Source organism: Scyliorhinus canicula, chromosome 18 (genome assembly GCF_902713615.1).
Source record: "Scyliorhinus canicula chromosome 18, sScyCan1.1, whole genome shotgun sequence".
Taxonomy (NCBI): domain Eukaryota; kingdom Metazoa; phylum Chordata; class Chondrichthyes; order Carcharhiniformes; family Scyliorhinidae; genus Scyliorhinus; species Scyliorhinus canicula.
The window spans coordinates 71,193,440-71,213,187 of record NC_052163.1 but is presented as its reverse complement, the minus strand read 5'-3'; the positions used below and the strand labels follow the sequence as shown (position 1 = coordinate 71,213,187).

The 19,748-nt window shown below is 50.3% G+C and overlaps 1 protein-coding gene across 3 annotated transcripts in view; it reads right to left on the bottom strand.

Annotated features, from left to right (window-relative positions):
• The window catches only part of itgb4 (integrin, beta 4), a 311,978-nt gene that overhangs the window by 103,222 nt on the left and 189,008 nt on the right, over positions 1–19,748 (bottom strand). For all 3 annotated transcript variants that reach the window (XM_038777234.1, XM_038777235.1, XM_038777236.1), the window contains exons 22-25: positions 19,368–19,426; positions 7,671–7,694; positions 5,144–5,292; positions 986–1,165 (exon numbers count right to left, since the gene is read on the bottom strand). In XM_038777234.1, coding sequence (XP_038633162.1) covers positions 986–1,165; positions 5,144–5,292; positions 7,671–7,694; positions 19,368–19,426 — 412 coding nt within the window. The remainder of the gene's footprint in view (positions 1–985; positions 1,166–5,143; positions 5,293–7,670; positions 7,695–19,367; positions 19,427–19,748) is intronic.

The window sequence follows — 19,748 nt, the reverse complement described above, 5'->3', positions numbered from 1 at the left end:
CCACTTGAGTGAAGAACAACTTCTGTTAGTCAACCCGAATTAGGGAAAAGGTGGGCGAACGTTGCTAACTCAACAGCTAGGCACTGTGTTGGTTCATTTGGTAATTCCCGTACCAGCCTCCCCGAACAGGCGCCGGAATGTGGCGACGAGGGGCTTTTCACAGTAACTTCATTTGAAGCCTACTTGTGACAATAAACGATTTTCATTTTTATTTCAATTACCTTCTGTTGTCTGGCATTGAAACATCCAGACCATAAGAAGCACCATTGGTTCCCAGGCTTGCAAATCTAATTGGTTGATCTTTGGAAGTAGCACACATGGCCTCAGTACTCCTGATCACAATCCACCAGTTTTTGTCAGACAGCCTGTACCTATACCATCAGGCAAGGACAGAACTCTGCCAGACCGTGATGCCTCTCACAGGTTACCAGCTCCCGTCACACAGTCTGTACCTATACCATCAGGCAAGGACAGAACTCTGCTCTGCCAGGTTGTGAAGTCTCTTGCAATTGAACCGAGTGCCATCCAACCTCAACTGTAAAGAATGGCCACATGGTGAAGTACTGGCCTTTCAGCCCTTCAGAAGCAAATGTGAGGAAGGCGGCATGGTGGTGCAGTGGTTAGCACTGCTGCTTCATGATGCCGAGGACCCGGGTTCGATCCTGGACCTGTGTCACTGTCTGTGTGAAGTTTGCACATTCTCCCCGTGTTTGTGTGGGTTTCACCCCCATAACCCAAAGATGTGCAGAATAGGTGGATTGGCCACGCTAAATTGCCCCTTAATTGGAAAAAAATAATTGGGTACTCTAAATTTATTTTTAAAACAGAAGCAAATGTGGAGGAAGTAATTTCGAGAGGACTACGTCAATAGGAAGATGAACAGACAGCACTGAGAGAACTACATTGGGGTTTGAGTGAACTAAACGACACAGGGGAAAACTGAACTGGAACCATCAAGACCAAAGCGAGATTCCCAAAGACGTACAGGATTCTTTAATGATGGTGATGTACACAAATCTCTGGTCAATCTCGGCATTCCCCTTCGGAACATCCACAGCCTCTACTTGCAAATGTTTCTCATCATCATCTTCATCCTTCACAAAGAGGGGGACCCGAACATCAATGGAGTCGACCCCATCCTGGAACTCCACCTGCCCGTGAGCATCTGCCAAGAGGTAAAGGAACATCGATGATGACTTTCTGACATGTCCATGCCCCTTACACTCAAACACTTGCTCTTATTCAGCTATATTATAGAGACAGGCCCGAGATGATTGAAATCTATTATTGTTACGCAGCTCAATCTATCATTGTCACAAAATAGAAAGTTTTTAGATACCGAGAGAAGAACTCCACACAGTCAACTTCCAGATCCAATGATTCCCACCACACAGTCAACCCCGGTCATACGAATTAGAAACAGAGGCAGGCCATTCAGCCCCTCAAACCTGCTCTGCCATTCAATAAGATTATGGCTAATCGGATTGTGGCCTCGATTCCACATTCTGCCAACCCCCAATACCCTTTGACTCTCTTGTTCGTCAAGAATCTATCAATCTCTGATTTAAAAACATATTGAATGCTCCTACTCTGGCTAAGGAAGTTCCAAAGATCATTCCTGTGATCCACTCCACACAGCCAACTCCAGTCCTAGTGATCCAATCCACACAGCCAACTCCAGTCCTAGTGATCCACTCCACACAGTGAACTCCACTCCTGGTGATCCACTCCACACCGTAAACTCCAGTCCAGGTGATCAACTTCACACAGTAAACACCACGCCTGCTGATCCACTCCACCCAGAAACATCCAGGTCTGGTGATCCACTTCACACAGTCAACTCCAGTCCTAGTGATCCACTCCACACAGTCAACACCAATCCTAGTGATCCACTCCATACAAACAACTCCAGTCCTAGTGATCCACTCCACACGGACAACTCCAGTCCTAGTGATCCACTCCACACAGTAAACTCCAGTCCAGGTGATCCACTGCACACAGTCAACTCCAGTCCGAGTGATCCAGTCAACACAGTCAACTCCAGTCCTAGTGATCCACTCATAGAATCATAGAATTTACAGTGCAGGAGGAGGCCATTCAGCCCATCGAGTCTGCTCCGGCTCTTGGAATGAGCACCCTACCCAAGGTCAACACCTCCACCCTATCCCCATAACCCAGTAACCCCACCCAACACTAAGGGCAATTTTGGACACTAAGGACAATTTAGCATGGCCAATCCACCTAACCTGCACATCTTTGGAATGTGGGAGGAAACCGGAGCACCTGGAGGAAACCCACGCATCACGGGGAGGATGTGCAGACTCCGCACAGACAGTGACCCAAGCCGGAATCAAACCTGGGACCCTGGAGCTGTGAAGCAATTGTGCTATTCACAATGCTACCATGCTGCCCCAACCTCACACAGTAAACTCCAGTCCTGGTGTTTCACTCCACGGGGTCAACTGTCATACTCATAATCTACTCCACACAGCCAACTACAGTCCACTAGATCCACTAGATACAGACAACTCCAGTCCTAGTGATGCACTCCACACAGCCAATGCCAGTCCTAGTGATCCACTCCACACAGTCAACTCCAGTCCTGGTGATCCAATCCACACAGTCAACTCCAGTCCTGGTGATACAATCCACACAGTCAACTCCAGTCCTGGTGATACAATCCACACAGTCAACTCCAGTCCTGGTGATCCAATCCACACAGTCAACTCCAGTCCCAGTGATCCACTCCAAACAGCCAACTCCAGTCCTAGTGATCCACTCCACACAGTCAACTCCAGTCCTGGTGATCCAATCCACACAGCCAACTCCAGTCCTAGTGATCCACTACAAACATATAACTCCAGTCCTAGTGATCCACTCCACACAGTCAATGCCAGTCCTGGTGATCCACTCCACACAGCCAACTCCAGTCATAGTGATCCACTACATACAGACAACTCCAGTCCTAGTGATCCACTCCAAACACCCAACACAAGCCCTAGTGATCCAATCCACACAGTCAACTCCAGTCCTAGTGATCCAATCCACACAGTCAACTCCAGTCCTAGTGATCCAATCCACACAGTCAACTCAAGTCCTGGTGATCCAATCCACACAGTCAACTCAAGTCCTGGTGATCCAATCCACACAGTCAATTCCAGTCCCAGTGATCCACTCCAAACAGCCAACTCCAGTCCTAGTGATCCACTCCACACAGTGAACTCCACTCCTGGTGATCCACTCCACACTGTAAACTCCAGTCCAGATGATCCACTTCACACAGTAAACACCACGCCTGGTGATCCACTCCACACAGTAAACTCCAGTCCTGGTGATCCACTTCACACAGTCAACTCCAGTCCTAGTGATCCACTCCACACAGTCAACACCAGTCCTAGTGATCCACTCCATACAAACAAATCCAGTCCTAGTGATCCACTCCACACGGGCAACTCCAGTCCTAGTGATCCACTCCACACAGTCAACTCCAGTCCAGGTAATCCACTCCACGCAGTCAACTCCAGTCCGAGTGATCCAGTCCACACAGTCAACTCCAGTCCTAGTGATCCACTCATATAATCATAGAATTTACAGTGCAGGAGGAGGCCATTCAGCCCATCGAGTCTGCTCCGGCTCTTGGAAAGAGCACCCTACCCAAGGTCAACACCTCCACCCTATCCCCATAACCCAGTAACACCACCCAACACTAAGGGCAATTTTGGACACTAAGGACAATTTAGCATGGCCAATCCACCTAACCTGCACATCTTTGGACTGTGGGAGGAAACCGGAGCACCTGGAGGAAACCCACGCACACACGGGGAGGATGTGCAGACTCCGCACAGACAGTGACCCAAGCCGGAATCAAACCTGGGACCCTGGAGCTGTGAAGCAATTGTGCTATCCACAATGCTACCATGCTGCCCCAACCTCACACAGTAAACTCCAGTCCTGGTGTTTCACTCCACGGGGTCAACTGTCATACTCATAATCTACTCCACACAGCCAACTACAGTCCACTAGATCCACTAGATACAGACAACTCCAGTCCTAGTGATCCACTCCACACAGCCAATGCCAGTCCTAGTGATCCACTCCACACAGCCAACTCCAGTCCTGGTGATCCAATCCACACAGTCAACTCCAGTCCTGGTGATCCAATCCACACAGTCAACTCCAGTCCTGGTGATCCAATCCACACAGTCAACTCCAGTCCCAGTGATCCACTCCAAACAGCCAACTCCAGTCCTAGTGATCCACTCCACACAGTCAACTCCAGTCCTGGTGATCCAATCCACACAGCCAACTCCAGTCCTAGTGATCCACTACAAACATACAACTCCAGTCCTAGTGATCCACTCCACACAGCCAACTCCAGTCCTGGTGATCCAATCCACACAGTCAACTCCAGTCCTGGTGATCCAATCCACACAGTCAACTCCAGTCCTAGTGATCCAATCCACACAGTCAACTCCAGTCCTAGTGATCCAATCCACACAGTCAACTCCAGTCCCAGTGATCCACTCCAAACAGCCAACTCCAGTCCTAGTGATCCACTCCACACAGTCAACTCCAGTCCTGGTGATCCAATCCACACAGCCAACTCCAGTCCTAGTGATCCACTACAAACATACAACTCCAGTCCTGGTGATCCACTCCACACAGCCAACTCCAGTCATAGTGATCCACTACATACAGTCAACTCCAGTCCTAGTGATCCACTCCACACAGTCAACTCCAGTCCTAGTGATCCAATCCACACAGTCAACTCCAGTCCTGGTGATCCACCTTTCAATCAACTCCAGACCTGGTGATCCACTCAATACATCAACTGATGTCCTCGTAATCAACTCCATATTGCCAACTCGAGTTCTAGTGGTCCACTCCACACAGTTAACTCCAATCATGGTGATCCACTTCACAGTGCCAATTGCTGTCCTTGTGATCCACTCAACATTGCCAACTCCAATCCTCATGGCCCACTCCATGTGGTTAATTCAAGTCAGGGTGAGATCCACTCCACACAGTCAACCGCTCCATACATTCTATTACCATATTTCCCACTGATCCACTCCGTTTATCCCATTCCCACATTTTCCCATGAACAGTTTGGGAAATGATTGCTTTCCTGCTTTAATCTCACCTCGATCAGATGCCACCGTATAGTAACCAGGGCAAACTTGAAGATCGTTGAAGGATTCCATGTTGACTTTGTCTTCGGTTATATACATGATCTGTTTTTCTGCTGAACGCAAAGCAGGTAATTGCGTGTCGATGATAGTCAGGTCCTGCCTGTGGTGAAAGTAGTCAGAATTTACCAACACATACCTCAGTTGTATGGAGAGACCGGAGAAGCTGAGATTGTTCTGCTTAGAGCAGTGGGGGTTAAGGGGATATTTAATGAGAGGTTTTCAAAACTAAAAAGCACAGGGGGAGGGGGGGAACTGTGGCCATTGATCACTGATTGAAGGCCCTTAGTGGGGGTGGGTGTCAGCAAACAGGTCACAGACTGAAGGCCATTGGCGAGAGGGGGGCAGGATAAAGGTCACAAATTGAAGGCCATTGGCGGGGGTCAGTAAACTTATTGGCAGAAGATTTGCAGGGGAAATGAGAATGTTTTTACACGACCAGCTGTTATGACCAGAAAGCAGCCGCCTGAAAGGGTGGGTGACAGCAGATTCAATGGTAACTTTCAAAATGAAATGGATTTGAAAGGGAAACCAACATGTCACGCTCAGGCGATGGTCTGGGGGTGGAACTGTTGGTGTAATTGGTTATGTCAAAGAGCTGAAACAGACAGAATGGCCAAATGGCTCCATTCTGTGCTTTAGGATTCTATGTAAATATTGATCCCGTGACCTTGAAGCTAATGCATCACAACCTGCTCTTGAGGTTGGGCTGTTGGGCAAGTCGTTGTAAGGCCCAATATCCCTCAAAATACTGGCAGAGCAGCCTTTAAACCCGTCCAGTATCTTCTCTTTATCAACGGATGGTACATTTTGTATTTTATCCTTCTTGATGTTCTAGTCGGTAAAGGCAGAGGTCATGAAGGGGCTCACCTGCAGTTCGTGGGTTCGGATCTGGCTCAACAATAGCACTTCAGTTGCCATGGGATTATGTACTCAAGGTTCCCGCTCCAGAACTTTGAGCGCATGACCCAGACTGGCACACCGAGTGCAGTGTTGAGGGGAGTGCTGCACTGTCTGAGGGATGGTAACTCTCTCAGGTGGGTAGAAAAGATTCTTGGCACTATTTCAAAAAAGAGCAAGGGGTGTTTACCCCTGGTATCCTAGTCACTATTTACACCTCAACGGAAATTAAAATAGATAGTCTGGTACTTAAGAACATAAGAACTAGGAGCAGGAGTAGGCCATCTTGCCCCTCGAGCCTGCTCCGCCATTCAATGAGATCATGGCTGATCTTTTGTGGACTCAGCTCCACTTTCCTGCCTGAACATCATAACCCTTAATCCCTTTATTCTTCAAAAAAACTATCTATCTTTATTTTGAATACATTTAATGAAGGAGCATCAAATGCTTCACTGGGCAAGGAATTCCATAGATTCACAACCCTTTGGGTGAAGATGTTCTTCCTAAACTCAGTCCTAAATCTGCTTCCCATTATTTTGAGGCTATGCCCTCGAGTTCTGCTTTCACCCACCAGTGGAAACAACCTGCCCGCATCTATCCTATCTATTCCCTTCATAATTTTAGATGTTTCGATAAGATCCCCCCTCATCCTTCTAAATTCCAACGAGTACAGTCCAAGTCTACTCAACCTCTGCTCGTAATCCAACCCTCTCAATTCTGGGATTAACCTAGTGAATCTCCTCTGCACACCCTCCAGCGCCAGTACATCCTATCTCAGGTAAGGAGACCAAAATTGAACACAATACTCCAGGTGTGGCCTCACTAACACCTTATACAGTTGCAGCATAACCTCCCTCATCTTAAACTCCATCCCTCTAGCAATGAAGGACAAAACTCCATTCGTCTTTTTAATCACCTGTAAACCAACTTTTTGCGACTAGTGCACTAGCACACCCAGGTCTCTCTGCACAGCGACATGTTTCAATATTTTATCATTTAAATAATAATCCCTTTTGCTGTTGTTCCTACCAAAATGGATAACCTCACATTTGTCAACATTGTATTCCATCTGCCAGATCCTAGCCCATTCACTTAACCTATCCAAATCCCTCTGCAGACTCTGACATACCTGGAGTTTGTGAAAGGCACTATATAAGTCTGTCTTTTTCTTTGCTTTTTATTTTGATGTTTGCCGATTTCAGGTGATCCCTGACGGTGTTGAGAACAGGATCAAACCGATGGCAGGTTCTACATTCAAATTGGCAGTGACACTGAAGAGAGACAAAAGCTTGAGGTTCCAAAGGTCAACTTGGTGCCAGTGGAACAGGCCCACACATCAACACTTTAAATCGAGAAAAGGTTGATTGAAGAAAGTCTGTTTAAACTCTGAGCAAGGAAAGTGATGTCAGTGTTTCAGAGTGAGCTCTACAGGAAAGGCCTGGGATAGGAATACTGTATCAGGTTAGGATTGTATCGCAGATTGGTGAATGGACAGTGATAATTCATGAATGACAGGGCATCAGCTCCCAAAGGGTATATTGTGGCCCCTGGTTAGCTCAAGGATGTTGAGAAATTACTTACCGCTTTCCAGCATGTGGTTGAAGCCTAAGAAACACAAACAAATATGAAATGTTGAATTAGATAAAGTCTTAGTTCTTATCAACAAATTATGATGGACCATGAGAGAGAGAGAGAGACAGAGAACAGGGAGAATGGGACACAGGGAGATAGAGAGGCACAGCTAAGGGGAGAAACAGGGAGAGTTGTAGAGAGCGAGAGAGAGAGGGGCACAGAATGAGAGAGAAAGGGACAGAAACAAACAGACAGATAGAGTACAGAGAGTGGGCAGAAATGCCGTCCTTAATTATTTGATTCGTAGAAACATGATTTCTCAGACAAACCCAGTCCCACTTGCAAACTTGTGAGATAGGTGTGAAACCTTGTGAATTTTCTGCTGTTCATTTTCGTGGGGGAGCTGGTTCATAGTTTCAATTTATACTGATACTTCTACTGTCTTCCAGTTCCATACTTTGTCAATGGATTCCTCTCTGATTCTAGTCTACACGCTGAAGCAGGAGGGCGGCACGATGGCAAATGCGGCACGGCAGCATAGTGGTTAGCACAGTTGCTTCACAGCTCCAGGGTCCCAGGTTCGATTCCCAGCTGGGTCACTGTCTGTGCAGAGTTTGCACGTTCTCCCCATGTCTGCGTGGGTTTCCTCCGGGTGCTCCGGTTTCCTCCCACAGTCCAAAGATGTGAAGGTTAGGTGGATTGGCCATGCTAAATTGCCCTTAGTGTCCAAAAAGGTTAAGGGGGGGGGGGGCGGGGGGTTACGGGGATAGGGTAGATAGGTGGGCTTGAGTAGGGTGCACTTTGTGGGGGCTGTTGCAGACTCGATGGGCCGAATGGCCTCCTTCTGCACTGTAAATTCTATGTATCTATGTATCTTATAAAACTAGCGCGAGAATTTCCAGTTGGCAGTGATGGATCCAACCGTGATGGCAACCATTGACCATGAATGTGGGTGAGGAATTCACAGTGTATGGCTGGTTGTCACATACAGTTTACTAATCTTGACAGTGAGTTAAATTGTTAAGAGTTGAACTTGCGGACTTCCGGTTGCGGCTATGACCAGCTAAGTCGCACGTTTGGCTGCTCCTGCTACAAAGGTGTTTTCGGGCCAATTGGAGGGCCCCAACGGCGCTGTAAGGACAAATCCCGGTGGGGGAAGGCTCCCTGAAGAGAACCAGACCAACTTTATGGTCGATACCCGGAGTGGGGTGGTAAAGAAAGCAACAGCAGCTCCCAAAAAAAAGCGGGGGAAGAAGACCAAAATGGCGGCCGGTGGCGCACCCGAGGAATGGAGGAAATGGGCGGAGGAGCAGCAGGCCGCTCTCCTGCGCTTCTTTACGGAGCTGAAAATGGAGCTCTTGGAGTCAATGAATGCGACGACCACCAGGCTGATGGGAGCCCAGGCGACCCAAGAGGCGTCGATTCGGGAGCTGCAACAGGAGATGACTGTGAGGGAGGAGGAGGCCACGGTCCTCGTGGGAAAGGTAGAGGTGCACGAGGCACTCCACCTGAAATGGCAGAGCCGTTTTGAGGAGCTGGATACCCGAATGAGGCGGAAGAACCTGAGGATCTTGGGCCTGGCAGAAGGCCTGGAGGGGTCAGACCTCCCGGGATATGTAGCAGAAATGCTGAGCTCCCTGATGGGGGCAGGGGCCGTCCCTTCGCCCCTGGAGCTGGAAGAGGCCTACAGGGTCATGGCTAGGAGGCCAAGAGCAAATGAGCCCCCGAGGGCGGTGCTGGTGCGGTTCCAGCGACTCAGCGACCGTGAGAGAGTGCTGGAGTGGGCCAAGAGGGAAAGGAGCAGCAAGTGGGAGAATTCGACGGTGAGGGTCTACCAGGACTGGAGTGCGGAGGTGGCAAAGCGGCGGGCCCGGTACAACCGGACGAAGGCGGTGCTACATGCAAAACGGATCAGGTTCGGAATGCTGCAGCCAGCGCGCTTGTGGGTCACCTACAGGAACCAACACCACTATTTTGAGTCCCCAGAGGAGGCGTGGGCCTTTGTACAGGAAGAGAAACTGGACTCGAATTAGACCCAGGGGATACTTGGCGGCCGTAGCCGCTCGGGTACTTTCAGCTGAATTCTTTGTTTGGATTTTGAACTCTTGCTGTGGTTTTTCTTCTGATGTTTTTTCCCCCTTTGCCAACTTCCCTTAGTTATTGTTATTGTGGTTATTCATGGTTATTTATGGTTATTTATGCTGTTTGGTAGAGGGCGACTGTTAAGTACATTGTTATTTGTTATTTATCTGTTGTTTATAATGTTAAGTTGGGGAGGCGGGACGGGGGGGAGAGCAGATCGGGGATATGGGCTCCTAGGGGGGGTTCTTTACAGGCATGGACGGGGACGGGGGTGGAACTGAAGATGGCGGGGTGGGGTGTGGCAGGGCGAAAGCGCGGGCTTTCCTCTGTTTTCCCGCGCGCGGGGCAGAGGAGGGGGGAGGGGAGGAGTGCGGGGCGTGGCTAGCAATGGCGACCTTTCCCGCGCTGGAGCGGGGCCAGGGAGGAGTGGCAAGGGGGGGGAGGCCCCCCCCCCGAGCCGGGGGGAGTCGGAGTGTGGCAGGAGCAGCCGGGTCAGAGTGAACCAGCTGACTTACGGGAGTACGATGGAGGGTACATCGCGGCTAGGAGGGGTCCTAGCCTGGGGGGGGGGGGGGGGGCGGGGGGAGGGGGGTTAGGGAGGGACACCGGGTTGCTGCTGAAAAGACCAGAAACGGGAAGGGGGGGGACTGGAGAGGTGGGGGGAGGGGGACATCGCCATGGGGAGCGGGTCAGAAGGGGAGGGTCGACCCGGGGCGAGCAGGGAACAGGACATGGCTAATCGGCAGGGGAAGGGGGCGGGTCGTCCCGCGACCCGGCTGATCACTTGGAACGTGAGGGGGTTGAATGGGCCGGTCAAGAGATCAAGGGTATTCTCACACCTGAAGGGACTGAAGGCTGATGTAGCAATGTTACAGGAGACCCATTTGAAGGTAGTGGACCAGGTTCGCCTGAGAAAGGGGTGGGTGGGACAGGTGTTCCACTCTGGATTGGACGCAAAGAACCGGGGGGGTGGCGATTCTGGTGGGAAAGAGGGTGTCGTTCGTGGCGGAGGAGGTGGTGGCGGATAAGGAGGGTAGGTATGTGATGGTGAAGGGTAAGCTGCAGGGGGAGAAAGTGGTGATGGTCAACGTATATGCCCCGAACTGGGATGACGCGGGTTTTATGAGGCGCCTATTGGGCCTCATTCCGGGACTGGAGGCAGGAGGCTTGATCATGGGGGGGGGACTTTAACACAGTGCTGGTCCCCGGGCTAGACAGATCGAGCTCAAGGACCAATAGGAGGCCGGCAGCGGCAGAAGTGCTGAGGGGGTACATGGAGCAGATGGGAGGAGTAGACCCATGGAGGTTTGGTAGGCCGAGGGCGAGGGAGTATTCCTTTTTCTCCATAGAGTGTACTCCAGAATCGATTTCTTCGTGTTGAGCAGGGGGCTGATCCCGAGGGTACGGGAAGCTGAGTACTCGGCCATTGCGATCTCTGATCATGCACCGCATTGGGTGGATGTGGAAATGGGGGAGGCGCGGGACCAGCGCCCGCTGTGGCGGCTGGATGTGGGGCTGTTAGCGGACGACGAGGTGTGTAAAAGGGTCCGGAAGAGCATTGAGAGCTATCTGGACTTGAATGACACGGGTGAGGTGCAGGTGGGGATGGTCTGGGAGGCCCTGAAGGCAGTGATCAGGGGAGAGCTGATCTCCATAAGGGCGCACAGAGAAAGAAAGGAGAGGCAGGAGAGGGAGAGGCTGGTGGGGGAGCTATTGGAAGTGGATAGGAGATATGCGGAGGCACCAGAGGAGGGGCTGCTGGGAGAACGGCGCAGCCTGCAGGTCAAGTTCGACCTGCTGACCACCAGGAAGGCAGAGACGCAGTGGAGAAGGGCACAGGGCGCGATCTATGAGTATGGGGAAAAGGCGAGCAGGATGCTGGCACACCAGCTTCGCAAACGAGATGCGGCTAGGGAGATTGGGGGAGTGAAGGAGAGGGGCGGGAAGGTAGTGCAGAAGGGGCAAGAAGTGAACGGGGTCTTCAGGGATTTTTACAAGGAGTTGTATCGGTCTGAGCCGCCGACGAGGAGAGGGGGAATGGAGGACTTCCTAAACAAATTGAGGTTCCCAAGGGTCCAGGAGGGGCGGGTAGAAGGGCTGGGGGCGCCAATAGGGCTAGAGGAGCTAGTCAAGGGAATAGGTCAGATGCAAGCGGGGAAGGCGCCGGGGCCAGATGGGTTCCCGGTGGAATTCTATAAGAAAAATGTGGACTTGGTGGGACCGGTACTGGTACGAGCCTTTAATGAGGCGCGAGAGGGGGGGGGTTCTGCCCCCGACAATGTCGCAGGCTCTGATCTCCCTGATATTGAAGCGGGATAAAGACCCCGTGCAGTGCGGGTCCTACAGGCCTATCTCGCTTCTGAACGTGGATGCCAAGTTGCTGGCAAAGATCCTGGCAGCTAGAATAGAGGATTGTGTGCCAGGGGTAATCCATGAGGACCAGACGGGGTTCGTGAAGGGGCGGCAGCTCAACACGAACGTGCGGAGATTGCTGAATGTAATTATGATGCCGGCAGTGGAGGGGGAGGCTGAGATAGTGGTAGCGCTGGACGCGGAGAAGGCATTCGATAGGGTGGAGTGGGAGTACCTGTGGGAGACGTTGGAACGGTTTGGGTTTGGGGAAGGGTTTATTAAGTGGGTGAAGTTGCTCTACTCGGCCCCGACGGCGAGTGTAGTGACAAACGGGAGGAGGTCGGAGTATTTCGGGCTCCACCGAGGGACCAGGCAGGGATGTCCCCTATCCCCCCTACTTTTCGCACTGGCGATTGAACCGTTGGCGATGGCACTGAGGGGTTCAGGGGGGTGGAGAGGACTGACTAGGGGAGGGGAGGAACATCGAGTATCGCTGTATGCGGATGATCTACTGCTGTACGTGGCAGACCCAGAAGGGGGAATGCCGGAGATAATGGAACTATTAGCAGAGTTTGGGGACTTTTCGGGGTACAAACTAAATTTGGGCAAAAGCGAGGTTTTTGTGATACACCCGGGGGACCAGGGAGAGGGTATTGGGAGACTCCCCTTCAAGCGAGCAGGAAAGAGCTTTAGGTACTTAGGGGTGCAGGTGGCAAGGAACTGGGGGACCCTCCACAAGTTGAACTTTTCCAGGCTGGTGGAACAGATGGAGGAGGAATTTAAGAGGTGGGACATGGTACCGTTGTCGCTGGCGGGGAGGGTGCAGTCAATCAAAATGACGGTCCTCCCAAGGTTCTTGTTTTTATTTCAGTGCTTGCCCATCTTCCTCCCTAGGGCCTTCTTCAAAAAGGTGACGAGTAGCATCATGAGCTACGTGTGGGCGCATGGCACCCCAAGGGTGAGGAGGGTCTTTTTGGAGCGGAGTAGGGACAGTGGAGGGCTGGCACTGCCCAATCTCTCGGGGTACTACTGGGCGGCAAATGTGTCAATGGTGCGCAAGTGGATGATGGAAGGGGAGGGGGCAGCTTGGAAACGAATGGAGAGGGCGTCCTGTGGCAACACAAGCCTGGGGGCCCTAGTAACGGCACCATGGCCGCTCCCCCCCACGAGGTACACCACGAGCCCGGTGGTGGCGGCCACCCTCAAGATATGGGGGCAGTGGAGGCGACATAGGGGGGAAATGGGAGGTCTGTTGGCGGCGCCAATAAGAGGGAACCATAGATTTATCCCGGGGAACATCGACGGGGGATTTCAGAGCTGGTACAGGGTGGGCATACGGCAGCTGAAGGACCTGTTTATAGAGGGGAGGTTTGCGAGCCTGGGAGGGCTGGAGGAGAAGTTTGAGCTCCCCCCGGGAAACATGTTCAGATATTTACAAGTGAAGGCATTTGCTAGGCGGCAGGTGGAGGGGTTTCCCCTGCTCCCCAGTAAGGGGGCGAGTGATAGGGTGCTCTCGGGGGTCTGGGTCGGAGGGGGGAAGATATCAGACATCTACAAGATAATGCAGGAGGCGGAAGAAGCATCAGGGGAGGAGCTGAAAGCCAAGTGGGAAGGGGAGCTGGGAGAGCAGATAGAAGACGGGACGTGGGCGGATGCACTGGAGAAGGTCAATTCTTCCTCCTCGTGTGCGAGACTGAGCCTCATTCAATTTAAGGTGCTGCATAGAGCTCACATGACGGGGACAAGGATGAGCCGGTTCTTTGGGGGTGAGGACAGGTGTGTCAGATGTCTGGGAAGCCCAGCGAACCATGTGCATATGTTCTGGGCATGTCCGGTGCTGGAAGGGTTCTGGAAGGGGGTGGCAAGGACGGTGTCGAAGGTGGTGGGGTCCAGGGTCAAACCAGGATGGGGGCTTGCGATCTTTGGGGTCGGGGTAGAACCGGGGGTACAGGAGGCTAGGGAGGCCGGAATACTGGCCTTTGCGTCCCTAGTGGCTCGACGAAGGATATTAATTCAATGGAAGGACGCGAGGCCTCCAAGCGTTGAACTTGGATTAACGATATGGCTAGCTATATTCAGCTAGAAAGGATCAAATTTGCCCTGAGAGGGTCGGTACAGGGATTCTCCAGGCGGTGGCAACCTTTCCTTGACTTTTTAGATCAGAGATAGATGTTCGGGGTCGTGGCAGCAGCAACCCGGGGGGGGGGGGGGGGGGGGAGGGGGGGGAGGGAGTGGGGGGGGGGGAGGGGAGGGGGGGGGGCAGCAAGGGTCGTGGGGGGACATGCACGACTGTAACGCGGGCAAGTCTGCTCGCTGCTCATGTCTGAAACTGTAGGCTGCCTTGTTTGTTAAGGTTGCCTGGGGGGGGGGGGGGGGGGGAGGAGGACTGGTGCGCGCGAGAGGGCGGGCGAGGGAGGGACATTTGCCTAGAGGGATTGTGTTGTAAATAATTTAAAAATTAGTAGGGGTAAATGTTTGTATGGAAAAACTCTTTCAATAAAAATTATTTAAAAAAAAAAGAGTTGAACTTGCAATGTTCGTGCCTGAGTGGGGGTGGCACAGTGGTTAGCACTGTGCTTCACAGTGCCAGGGACCCGGATTCGATTCCATCTTTGGGTGACTGTGTGGAGTGAGCACGTTCTCACCGTATCTGGGTGTGTTAACTCCTGGTGCTCCGGTTCCCTCCCACAGTCCAAAGATAGTCACAAATTGTCATGGTGGGGCAGCACGGTGGCGCAGTGGGTTAGCCCTGATGCCTCACAGCGCCGAGGTCCCAGGTTCGATCCCGGCTCTGGGTCACTGTCCCTGTGGAGTTTGCACATTCTCCTCGTGTTTGCATGGGTTTCGCCCCCACAACCCAAAGATGTGCAGGGTAGGTGCATGGTAAATTGCCCCTTAACTGGAAAAAATTAATTGGGTACTCTAAATTTATAAACAAAAAAAAAATTGCTAGGGTGAGTTTAAACTCCTGAACTGTGCTGTACTGTTCTATGTTCTATGTTCTAACTCTGGATTATTAGTCCGAGTCTCTAGAACAGGACTCTGGTGTTACAACGATGACATTGGCATACATGAAATTTCCAACAATAGACTGATCAAATTAATTACCTGGATAATTCAGACTATGATTCTAACTGCAAAATGTCAGATCACTTCATTACTATTCAAAGTTCATAATTCAATCTTGAACTAACTTCCGACTTGTTGAGGGCTGGAATGATGCTACCGTTGAGATTCTCTGTTCTCGCCAGCAGCGTACATCCCCACCCCTGGGTTGCCCGTCGGCATGGGGTGGCTTTAATGGGAAATCCCATTGACAAGTGGCGGGAAGGGCGAATGCTGCCACCAGCAAGTGGCACACTGTCAAGAAACACATGACGGGGGACAGGAGAATCCAGCCCGTTTTCTCATATATGTGAGAGATGGAAAAGAAGAGAGAGAGAGTGGGCAGAAAGAATTAAAACAGTTACAGAGTTACAGGCCACAGAAAAATAAATTGTATTCACTGCCACAGCAGATCAACTATATTGAAATGTAAATAAATCTTCACCTGTGAGGTGCTGGCTGGCCTGCCCTGAGGGAAGAATGGAAAATTGTAGGTACACAGCCTGTCATCTTCTAACTAATTTGTGTGCGGTTTACTGACTCTCTTAATCACTCATTTGATTAAACCTGCTGCTGGCCTTTTTGATGAGAGGTGTCCTGTGTGGGGAAGTCTGGGGCAAGGTGAGTGGTGATGATGGGGTGGGGAACCGATTGCTCGTGGTGCCTCAGTCACTACTGAAGTCACTGTGGTAGTTGACTTAAACTTTTGGCCTAATTTTAAAATTTTCTACTCCTTGAAGACCAAACTTTGGGTGGTATTCTCCATCCCAACGTACCAGTTTTCTCCATCCCGACAGTCGGCCAATGGGATTTCCAGTGCCAAGAAACACTACACTATCTAATGCGACTCCAGGGAACTCCCTGACGTGACCACACTTAGTCCACCGCATGCCGATGGGCAACCCAGGGCTGGGGATGTACGCTGCTGGTGAGAACAGAGAATCTCAACGGTAGCATCATTCCAGCCCACAAGTAGGGAGTTAGTTCAAGACTGAATTATGAGCTTTGAATGGTAATTATTACATGAGCAGAAATGTATAGCCAAGTTCCGCACAAGAGTGTGGCCTCAACCGGGACCTGGGATTCATGTCGCATTACATTCACCCCCCACTGTCTGGCCTGGGCTTGTGAAATCCTTCAACTGTCCTGGCTCGAGACAATTCATACCTCTTTAACCTGGGGTTACCCCTATCTCTGGATCTGTAAAGATTCAATTACCTGCAAATGCTCGCATTCTAAGCATTGTCTGGCATCTTTGAATTTGTCTATATACATGTTTCTGGAACAAACCTCTTCATTCACCTGAGGAAGGAGCAGTGCTCCGAAAGCTAGTGTTTGAAACAAACCTGTTGGACTTTAACCTGGTGTTGTAAGACTTCTTACCGTGAATTACCCAGGTAATTCCCATTGTGTACAGCTCCAAACAGTCGGGAAATCCCCAGACGTGGGTGCACTGCCGGTGCAACGGAGAATCCTGACTTGGGAGAACTCAGCCCCTTATTTTTTTATTTCATTGTTACCGAAAGCCCCTCATCTAATCATTACACTCCTCCTGTTCTAATCCCGGTGATGAAACTTACAACTGGAGTCCGATCATTCTGCACTTTATAAGCTTTTACTTACAGGGACACACATTACAAACATACAGCTGTAATCCCAACACCCATCATTTCCTCTGGGAGCACAAGCAAATCTCCAGTTAATGCCCAGCACAATTAAACACTCAGGCACGATCTATGGGCTATGTTGCACACCACAGCACAACGTGGCCAGTAGATACCAGGAGACCCCGCTCCCAGGGTATACTTGGATCACTACGCCTCATGAGATCTAACGTGATCTCGCAGGATGTCACTTTTTGGCAAATCTGCATTTTAGAGCAAGACAGCTAGTCTCACTGTAATGAAAGGAGACTGGATGTCTTGCTCTAAAATGCAGTTTCCCGAGGCACACTATTCCATGGGCTCTATTCCATTTACCTCAGAGACACCGGATAAGGGACATTCGGTACTGGTCCCAGAAACAGGGAACAGACAGAATCATAGATTATCATAGAATTTACAGTGCAGAAGGAGGCCATTCGGCCCATCGAATCTGCACTAGCTCCTGGAAAGAGCACCCTACCCAAGGTCAACACCTCCACCTTATCCCCATAACCCAGTAACCCCACCCAACACTAAGGGCAATTTTGGACACTAAGGGCAATTTATCATGGCCAATCCACCTAACCTGCACATCTTTGGACTGTGGGAGGAAACCGGAGCATCCGGAGGAAACCCACGCACACACAGGGAGGATGTGCAGACTCCGCACAGACATTGACCCAAGCCGGAATCAAACCTGGTACCCTGGAGCTGTGAAGCAATTGTGCTATCCACAATGCTATCGTGCTGCCCAGAATTAAGGGGCAATTTAGCGTGGCCAATCCACCTACCCTGCACATCTTTGGGTTGTGGGGGCGAAACCCACGCAAACACGGGGAGAATGTGCAAACTCCACACGGACAGTGACCCAGAGCCGGGATCGAACCTGGGACCTCGGCGCCGTGAGACTCGTGGGGGTCTTACAGGAATTTGGAGGCCCCCAGCAGCATGCCCGCTGGGTGAGGTGATAGCCTGGCATTGCTTGTGACACTTGGGCACCCTGGCACTTCCAGCTGGGAAGGGGCACTACCAGGGTGCCAGGGTGGCACTTCCAAGATGCCAAATGGCTTTTTTTACTGATGGGGATCAGGTACAGGGGTGCCATGTGCCCGTGAGGTGGGGTGCGGGCCTGAGGACCCCCTAATAGGTGGGTTGGGACCTTGGGGGGGATTCAGGAGTCGCATTGGGGCATCTAGAGATCAGGGCATCCTGATCCCTGCACTGTGGAGTTCCAGGAAGCTGAGCTCCTCACTGCAGGAAACTAGACTAAGTGTGGTCTTGTCAGGGAGTTACCTGGAGTCGCGTTAGATAGCGTAGTGCTTCTCGGCACTACGAGTGTCAGGAACCACGCGGCTAAATGCGTTAGCTATGGGACTATTTGGTTAGTTCTTGCCCTCAGTTAATATAAAATGAATGCCAGTTTTTTTATTCAGATCTTTCCACCTTTTCTGCATTTCATTTGGCAGCCTACTCTTTATTGTTAATCTTTCATTTCCTGTTATTATTTTGCAGTCTTCAATATAAAACAATTTGAGACACGCTCCTACAGCTGGAGTTCTGTAGAACTGTGTATTGTTGTCTGTTAGTGCTAAAATAGAAGCAATACAGCTGTTAACTAAGTATTTATTATTCTGCATGTCCGTGTCTTATATTAACTAATTTCAAGGGATTACAAATGGAAATAATGATTATAACTGATTACTGAAATTATAGATCATAGAACTTACAGTGCAGAAGGAGGCCATTCGACCCATTGAATCTACACCGGCCCCTGAATAGCCCACACCTCCACCCTATCCCTGTAAGCCAGCAACCTCACCTAACATTTGGACACTACTTGCCAATTTAGTGTGACCAATGCACCTAACCCGCACATCTTTGGACTGGTCAAGGAAACCGGAGCACCCAGAGGAAACCCACACAAAGACGGGGAGAACATGCAGACTCCACACCGACAGTGACCCAAGCTGGGGATCGAACCCGGGTCCCTGTCACTGTGAAACAACAGTGCTAACCACCGTTCTACTGTGCCGAAATTTTCTGGGTGGGTGTGTATGCGTATCATACACCAAGTATTCCAATTGTGTTGGGGGAGGCTGGAAAACTGTAAATCATATTTTGAAGAACTCAAATTTGGAGCTTATGCGAGTGACTCCACTGTAGATAAATGTATTTTTCATATATTAAGTGAGGCTTCATCCTATAAGGAGGCAGCTGTTTCAACCAATCATGACTATGGTGTGTGGGGCATCTTTAACACATTCAGGGATGACAAGTAGGATTTTCAAAACTTCTTTTTATAAAGCATTTTCAGATGCAGGAATATAGTTTTTATAAAGAGCTCTTGTCTGTTAGAGATTAAATAACTAACAAAGTTTAAAAGTGAACTGTGAATCTATACTAGTTTATGTTTGAAAAAAAGTAGCACACGATTTTCATACCAAACCTAGATGGTGCGGTTGACAGTACTGAGAGATGCACACACAATAACTGAGGGACTCAAGAGATAGGGAATGGTCCTTACCTAAACTTGGTTTTCTGCACAGGCTGGAATCCAGGGACAGATTTGTATGCATCATTGAGCTGAAATCACATCGGTCAAAAGTCAGTCATAATAGTAAATATTCATTGCATTACTGATAGAGTCTAGTTTTATTCATAGTTGCATTAATATAGGGGCCAGTTGAATGCATGTAGCTGAAGAGGCTAAATGCTAAAAGTGTCTTGACTGTGGGAACTCAGTTATTGTCTCATATAATGAAGTAACACAGCAAAATGTGGGAAAACATATGCAGTACTTTTCCTCAGACTGCACATGCAGACACTAAGCTAGTTTGATAGACACCAGTCAATCTTGAGTAATGTCCAATGTTTGATTAACAAATCATTCTCTAAGTAACAGACA